General features: G+C 49.9%; 1 protein-coding gene across 1 annotated transcript in view; it reads left to right on the top strand.

The window, feature by feature from the left end:
• The window catches only part of col5a3b (collagen, type V, alpha 3b), a 35022-nt gene that overhangs the window by 25744 nt on the left and 1778 nt on the right, over window positions 1–7500 (top strand). Inside the window, exons 49-63 of the mRNA XM_084685885.1 lie at window positions 241–348; window positions 440–493; window positions 673–726; window positions 1029–1082; window positions 1410–1463; window positions 1563–1670; window positions 2153–2206; window positions 2283–2336; window positions 2515–2622; window positions 4009–4062; window positions 4826–4861; window positions 4963–5016; window positions 5358–5670; window positions 5817–5929; window positions 6042–6110. Coding sequence (XP_084542011.1) covers window positions 241–348; window positions 440–493; window positions 673–726; window positions 1029–1082; window positions 1410–1463; window positions 1563–1670; window positions 2153–2206; window positions 2283–2336; window positions 2515–2622; window positions 4009–4062; window positions 4826–4861; window positions 4963–5016; window positions 5358–5670; window positions 5817–5929; window positions 6042–6110 — 1287 coding nt within the window. The remainder of the gene's footprint in view (window positions 1–240; window positions 349–439; window positions 494–672; window positions 727–1028; window positions 1083–1409; window positions 1464–1562; window positions 1671–2152; window positions 2207–2282; window positions 2337–2514; window positions 2623–4008; window positions 4063–4825; window positions 4862–4962; window positions 5017–5357; window positions 5671–5816; window positions 5930–6041; window positions 6111–7500) is intronic.

A 7500-nucleotide genomic window follows, 5' to 3' on the forward strand; every position in this document is an offset into this window, starting at 1 on the left:
TAAACACTTGTAAACAACAACACTGCCTTATAAACACTTGTACACAACCACACTGCCTTATAAACACTTGTACACAACAACACTGCCTTATAAACACTTGTAAACAACAACACTGCCTTATAAACACTTGTACACAACCACACTGCCTTATAAACACTTGTAAACAATAACACTGTGTACCCACCTCCCTCCACACCACCCTCCCATCCCTCCCATACCTCTCCCTCCCCCATGTCCCAGGGGGGAAAGGGGGACCAGGGGGAGAAGGGGGACTCTGGTGCCCCGGGGGCAGCAGGGCCCCCAGGAGCCCGGGGAACACCAGGAGAGGACGGACCCAAGGGCAACTCTGTAAGACACACACACACACCCATACACACACACCCATACACACACACCCATACACACACACACAGTACCCCTGCTATGCTCCTCTCCTCAGGGTCCTATTGGTTTCCCAGGAGACTCAGGACAACCAGGGGAGGGGGGGCCAAACGTGAGTCAGCTTCCTGCTTCCTGTCTAGGTTGAATATGTAATGAGCAATTTACTTCCACCAAATACGCAAATGCTCATGGGTAATCGCGCATGTGTCATCCATGAATTGATGTTAATCCTAGCTTCTTTCTCCTCTCTGCAAATCCTCCTCCTCCTTCTAACCCCCCTCCATCCCCTAGGGCGTAGATGGGAGTCCTGGCTCCAAGGGAGATGCAGGAGATCAAGGGAAAGCTGTGAGTCTTACTTACCAGTCACCACATCCTCATCACCATCCTCCTCCTGATCTTTATCATCTATTCACTAATCCACTTCTCCTCTCCTCCTCCTCTTCGTCCTCCTCTTCCTCGTCCTCCTCCTCCTCCTCCCCCTGCCCTCCCCTCCCCTCCTCCTCCCCCTCCTCCTCCTCCTCCCCCTCCTCCTCCTCCCCTTCATCCTCCCCCTCCCCCTCCCCCTCCTCCTCCTCCCCTTCATCCTCCCCCTCCTCCTCCTCCTCCTCCTCCTCCCCTTCATCCTCCTCCTCCTCTCCTCTCTCCAGGGTCCTCCAGGTGTTTCAGGAGAACCAGGTCCCCCAGGGCCTCCAGGTCGCAGGGTGAGAGATGTCACAACTTCTTAACAACCTGTTATTTTCTGTTACTATGTGGTTTAACCTGTTATAACATGTTATGTGTTATAACCTGGTACAGCATGTTTTTATGTGTTATAACTGGGTACAAGCTGTTATAATGCGTGGTAAAAACCTGTTATAACCTGCCACAATGTGTTGTGGCAGCCCCATAACCTGTATAGATGATTCTGTAGAATGACAGTCCCACAACCACTCTGAGTGATTGTGTGTAGTGTGACCATGTTATTAAAGAGTTATGGGAAACTGCTGTTTTTCTGTGTGTGTTGTATGACCTCGGACCCTGGGCTGCAGGGCCACCTGGGAAAACTGGGGATTGAAGGCAAGGCAGGGGTGAAGGGAGCCAAGGTAAGGGACTGGTTACGGTCAAACTGGTAAAACACGGTAACAGTCTCTCTCTGTATCCCAGGGTAACAGTATCCCAGGGTAACAGTCTGTATTTCCCAGGGTTCTCCAGGCTTTGAGGGACTGACAGGGAAGACTGGACCGGTTGGGGGCCAGGGGCATGCTGGGAAACCTGGCCTCCAGGGTCTGAGAGGAATACCTGGCCCTGCTGTGAGTCACATGACCCCCCTATCACCCCCGCATCATGCCACCATCACCACCCATCACCACCCATCACCCCCCATCACCCCCCATCACCCCTCCATCACCCCCCATCACGCCACCATCACCCCCGCATCATGCCACCATCACGCCACCATCACCCCTCCATCACCCCCCATCACCCCCCCATCACCCCCCATCACCCTCCATCATGCCACCATCACCCCTCCATCACCCCCCATCATGCCACCATCACCCCCCCATCACCCCCGATCACCCCCCATCACCCTCCATCACCCCTCCATCACCCCCCATCACGCCACCATCACCCCCCCAACATGTATTTATCCACACATAAGGATCCAGAGGAACTCACCTTCTCCTCCCTCCCCCTCTCCTCCTCCCTCCTCCTCTCCTCCCTCCCCCTCTTCTCCTCCCTCCCCCTCTCCTCCCTCCCCTTCTCCTCCCTCCCCCTCTCCTCCTCCCTGCAGGGGGAGCAGGGGTTGAATGGCCCCCCAGGACAGACAGGCCCCCCAGGACCCATGGTAGGTTCCTCCTCTCCTCTTCTCAGAAGATGTGCAGGAAATGGCCTCAGTTTTTAACTCAGCTTCACCTCTGCAGGGCCCTCCTGGACTGCCGGGGTTGAAGGGTGACCCAGGCAGGAAGGGAGACAAGGTAACATACACACACCCAAACATATACACACACATACACACACAAATACACACGTGCACACACACGTGCATGTGAACAGAACACACTGTCTTGCATTGAAATGTATTCAGTTAGTGACACCTTTCACCAAAGCCTTGTACTAAAGCTCTCTCCCGTGTGTGTGTGTGTGTGTTTGCAGGGCCATGGAGGCCTCATAGGGCTGATTGGTCCTCCAGGGGAGATGGGAGAGAAGGGAGACCGAGGACTGCCTGGGGGCCAGGGGCTGCAGGGTCCTAAAGGAGCTGAGGTGACACACACGCACCACACACACACTCACACCTGTACACACACACACCCTGATATTACAGGGTTTGGTTAGAGTATGGTGTATGGTATAATGTACTGTGTGTATGTATGATATAGGATGTGTGTGGTGTGTATATAATGGACTGTGTGTATGTATGATATATGGTGTGTATATAATGGACTGTGTGTATGTATGATATAGGCCCCCCTATTTTGACGATCTGAAACGCAAGTATCAAAACGCAAAGCGCAAGTAACTTTGTGGGCGTGACTTCAGCTTGGTTGTTATTTTGCCGGCGGGATAAATGACTTTGCGCCTGGCGCAAATCTAAAAAGGGTTGATCTGAAGTAGCTACATTACTAATGGGTGTGGTTTGGGCGTAACGTGCAATAAACCAATCAGAGCATCATCTCACATTCCCTTTAAGAGCAGCACTTGTTCCATAGCAAATTGCTATTATAACGGCGGATTTGCCAGGCGCACGCCAGAGGTTCACAGCCGAGGAGATCGACGTTGTCGTCAGGGCCGTAAAAGATAGAGAAGTGACATTGTATGAGAAAGGCAGAGCAGTTTTCTCATTGCACTAAATTGCCCACTCATGCTACTCATTCAAATTATTATTCTTATTTTTACATATATATTTTTTTTTTATTGTTATATTTTAAAATTGTTTAGTTCTTAGAATTAGTTTAAGTAATGTACTTAATTTATACCAGCATATGTTTATTGTTTGCACCTTCCTACCACAGCAAATCACGTATTTGTGTAACATAAGCTTCATGGCGAATAAACCGAATTCTGATGGGCATGGGAGAAGAAACCTAACCAAATTAACTTCGGTTAAACAGTCATGGGAGGAAATTGCTACCGTTGTTACAAATGAAGTTCACATACATAGAAATTTCTTATGAAAATATTTTTATAATCATTGAAGAAATGTAACACGCCATAAATCAAAACAATGTAACGTAGCTTCGCAGAAAGAAGACCCTGGCCTCGCCAGCAGTGCGCACGGACCAAGCTTGCGCCCTTAAAATACCATCTGAATATTACCCCATTGACTTTAAACCACGTTTTTCCCGGTCAGTGGCGGAATTGTTTTTCTGAAACTGCAAAATAGCACCAGGGAACGTTTGCGCCTGAACACGCCTCCTTTTTTGCTGAACCGCCCACGGGAGCGCAAAGTCATTTCGACGTGCGTCTGTGGAGGGAAAAGTCGGCTTTGCGTCGAGTGCAAACTAGGAATGACACTTGCGTCGTTGACTAAGTCAATTGCGCTGGGTGCACGATAGGGCCCTGTGTGTGTGGTGTGTATATAATGGACTGTGTGTATGTATGATATAGGATGTGTGTGGTGTGTATATAATGGACTGTGTGTATGTACAGGGCCTGGTGGGAACTCCAGGACCTGACGGGCCGCCTGGTCTTCATGGTCTCTCTGTAAGTAAACAACCTAACCCCTCCTCTAACCCCATAACCCCTCCTCTAACCCCATAACCCCTCCTCTAACCCCATAACCCCTCCTCTAACTCCATAATTCCTCCCCCTAAACCACTCTGCTAACCCTAACACTGCTGCTGATGAACCAACCCTAAAGGTCGATTTATACTACTCCGACTTCTTTACGGACAGACAGACGGACGGAGTTGGACGAATTTATACTACTCCGAAGGCTGTGTGTGCTGAAAACAATTCACTGCCAGAAGAGTAGGTGGCGCTGCACTGCGATGCTAGCTAAGTCGGAGCATATATACAAATGAGCCATCTAATCTATAAAATAAGCACATTTTCAGCAACTACACTGCCCATCTCTCGTCAGATTTGAATTCAGATGCTGATTTACATGTACTGTTTAGTACATGTAGTAATTGTAAAAACTTACAACGATGGCAGTCAAAGGATTCTGTTCTCTTGTTCGTCCCGGCAACCCCGCCCCTGACACAAGCGGTTCTTAATACGGACCAATCACAGCCAAGGAGGTATCCGTAAACTGACGGACTGACGGACGGATAGTCAGGAAAATCAGGAGGTGCACGCAGAGCTCTGCGAGGGGCTCGGAGAGGACACGGAGAGGGAGTTCCTTGTGTCCGTCTCCATGAAAACGGAGTAGCATATTTTGGCCCTAACACTGCTGCTGATTTAACATGAAAATGAAGACAGGCTCCCTCTCTCCCTCCCTCCCCTTCATCTCTGTCTCTTTCAGGGTGCAGTTGGACAGAAAGGTTCCAAAGGAAATCAGGTAACACATACTCACACACATACACACATACACACACAAACCCAAAGTGTAAATACATTGACTCTGTGTGTGTCTCTGTGTGTTTACTTGTGTGTGTACAGGGTCCTATTGGTCCAAGAGGAGATACAGGTCCTGCCGGGCCACCAGGACCACCTGTAAGTTCTATCCCCAAGCCTCTAGCCCCTAGCCCCAAGCCCCTAGCCTCTAGCCCCTAGCCCCCAGCCTCTAGCCCCAAGCCTCCAGCCCCTAGCCTCCAGCCCCTAGCCTCCAGCCCCTAGCCTCTAGCCTCCAGCCCCTAGCCTCCAGCCCCTAGCCTCCAGCCCCTAGCCTCTAGCCCCAAGCCCCTAGCCTCCAGCCCCTAGCCTCCAGCCCCTAGCCTCTAGCCTCCAGCCCCTAGCCTCCAGCCCCTAGCCTCCAGCCCCTAGCCTCCAGCCCCTAGCCCCCAGCCCCTAGCCCCTAGCCCTGTGCTATCTGAGGGTGTTGTTGTGGTCTGCAGGGCGGAGCGGAGCTGGGCCTGGTGTCCCTCCCACGGCGAGGGAGGAGGAGGAGGGAACACTGGGCTGTGGACGGCACCATGATGGAGGGAGGGCAGGAGGAGAGGATGGAGGAGGGAGGGGAGGAGGAAGGGATGCAGGCAGACCAGATAGGGGGGGAGGACGGAGGAGAGGAGAGGGTGATGGAGGAGGTGTTTGCGTCACTGTCGTCTATGAGGTCTGAGGTGGAGGGCTTGAGGACTCCTCTGGGGACGTTCCACAGCCCTGCCAGGACCTGTAAGGAGCTGCAGCTCTGTCACCCACAGCTACCTGACGGTACCCACACACCTGGACACAGACACCTGTACACACACGTACACCTGGACACACCTGGACACAGACACATGTACACACACCTGTACACCTGGACACACTCTGTCTGTCTGTCTGTCTGTCTGTCTGACTGACCCCCCCCTCCTCAGGTGAGTACTGGATTGACCCTAACCAGGGTTGCCATAGAGACTCTTTCAAGGCGTTCTGTAACTTCACCGCGGAGGGGGAGACCTGCCTGTACCCAGATAAGAGGTTCCAGTCGGTGAGACACACACACACACACCATGTAAACACACACACTATACACATCGTCATTGAGGATGATGGTGATGATGGTGGTGGTGGTGGTGGTGATGATGATGATGATGTTGCAGGTCAGACTGAGCAGCTGGAAGGGGGAGAAGCCTGGTAGCTGGTACAGCAGCTTCAAGAAGGGCAAAGAGGTACAGGAGGGTATAGTGTGTGTAGTAGGGATGGGCGTGGTTAATCGAATATCCGGATATCCTAAAGTAAGTTAGTATTCGAATACTTTTTTCGAATACTTATGAGTGTAGTTTAATAAAAAAAAATGTTTTAATGAAAACCCGTCGTGTTGTGAATTCTAATAGTTGTGACGTTAGAAATGATGAAAACCATCAAAAAAGGTTGGCTACGCCTGCGTTCTGCTGCGAGTCTCCTTTCATTTCATTTGGCGCTACAAGAAGCATTGTGTCCTGTCTAAGCAGTAGGCTACCTCGCAGCAACCTCAGTTCATGCAGTTTTTTGTACGCCGGCCTGCTCGTAAATCGACTCCGTACTGGCCTCTCCCCTGAGCATGTTTACATGCTCATTTTCCTGAATAAAAATACGAATGGCTAATGCAGTTGTGGCTTATTTATTTTCTTACCAGTAGCCATGTAGAGCTAGCGTAATCCGCTGTTTATGTTTGCATTCTGTGGTGGCGCACAGTATCCTATAGGATTTCGGTTCCAAGTTAATATCCAAGTTAATATGCAATATTTCTCCATGTGTGTCTTTCGTTTTTATCGAGGATAGCCTTCCCAATGTGTTTAATTTAGTCCAATGTAGCCTACTTTTTATTTCACATAATAGGCTAATCGCTTTTCCGCCAAATTAAGAGCCTACGTCTGAAGACGCAGCGTTTTTTCAAGTTCATTGTCTTTTCGTCATGTTAATAAATTGATCTTTCATTTGTTTTCTTTATTCAACCCTTATTTAATCTAATAGCTGAACAGTCCCAATTATTGCCAGAATGTGTGGTGGTTCATGTGTTTACTGTATGCTTTGCGTCACGGCAGGCTAATTAACGGAACCACATTAACAAAAATAGATTATCCGGATATTCGAAAATAATTTCGGATACTATTCGAATAGTGAAATCAGTTCAAATCTCCATCCCTAGTGTGTAGGGGAGTGTGTGTAGGGGGAGTGTGTGTAGGGGGAGTGTTTATGATGTGTGTGTTTGTGTATGGTGAATGGTTGAGCGGTTAGGGAATTGGGCTATTAATCATAAGGTTGCCGGTTCGATTCCTGGCAGTGATAAATTATGTTGTGTCCTTGGGCAAGGCAATTCACCCTACTTGCCTCGGGGGAATGTCCCTGTACTTACTGTAAATCGCTCTGGATAACAGTGTCTGCTAAATGATTAAATGTAAATGTGTATGGTGTTTGTGTAGGGGGAGTGTGTGTACCTGTAGATTGTATGTGTAGGGGGAGTGTGTGTACCTGTAGATTGTGTGTGTAGGGGGAGTGTGTGTACCTGTAGATTGTGTGTGTAGGGGGAGTGTGTGTACCTGTAGATTGTGTGTGTAGGGGGAGTGTGTGTACCTGTAG

The sequence above is a fragment of the Hypomesus nipponensis genome, chromosome 21, assembly GCF_054491055.1.
Source record: "Hypomesus nipponensis isolate SF chromosome 21, ASM5449105v1, whole genome shotgun sequence".
NCBI lineage: Eukaryota > Metazoa > Chordata > Actinopteri > Osmeriformes > Osmeridae > Hypomesus > Hypomesus nipponensis.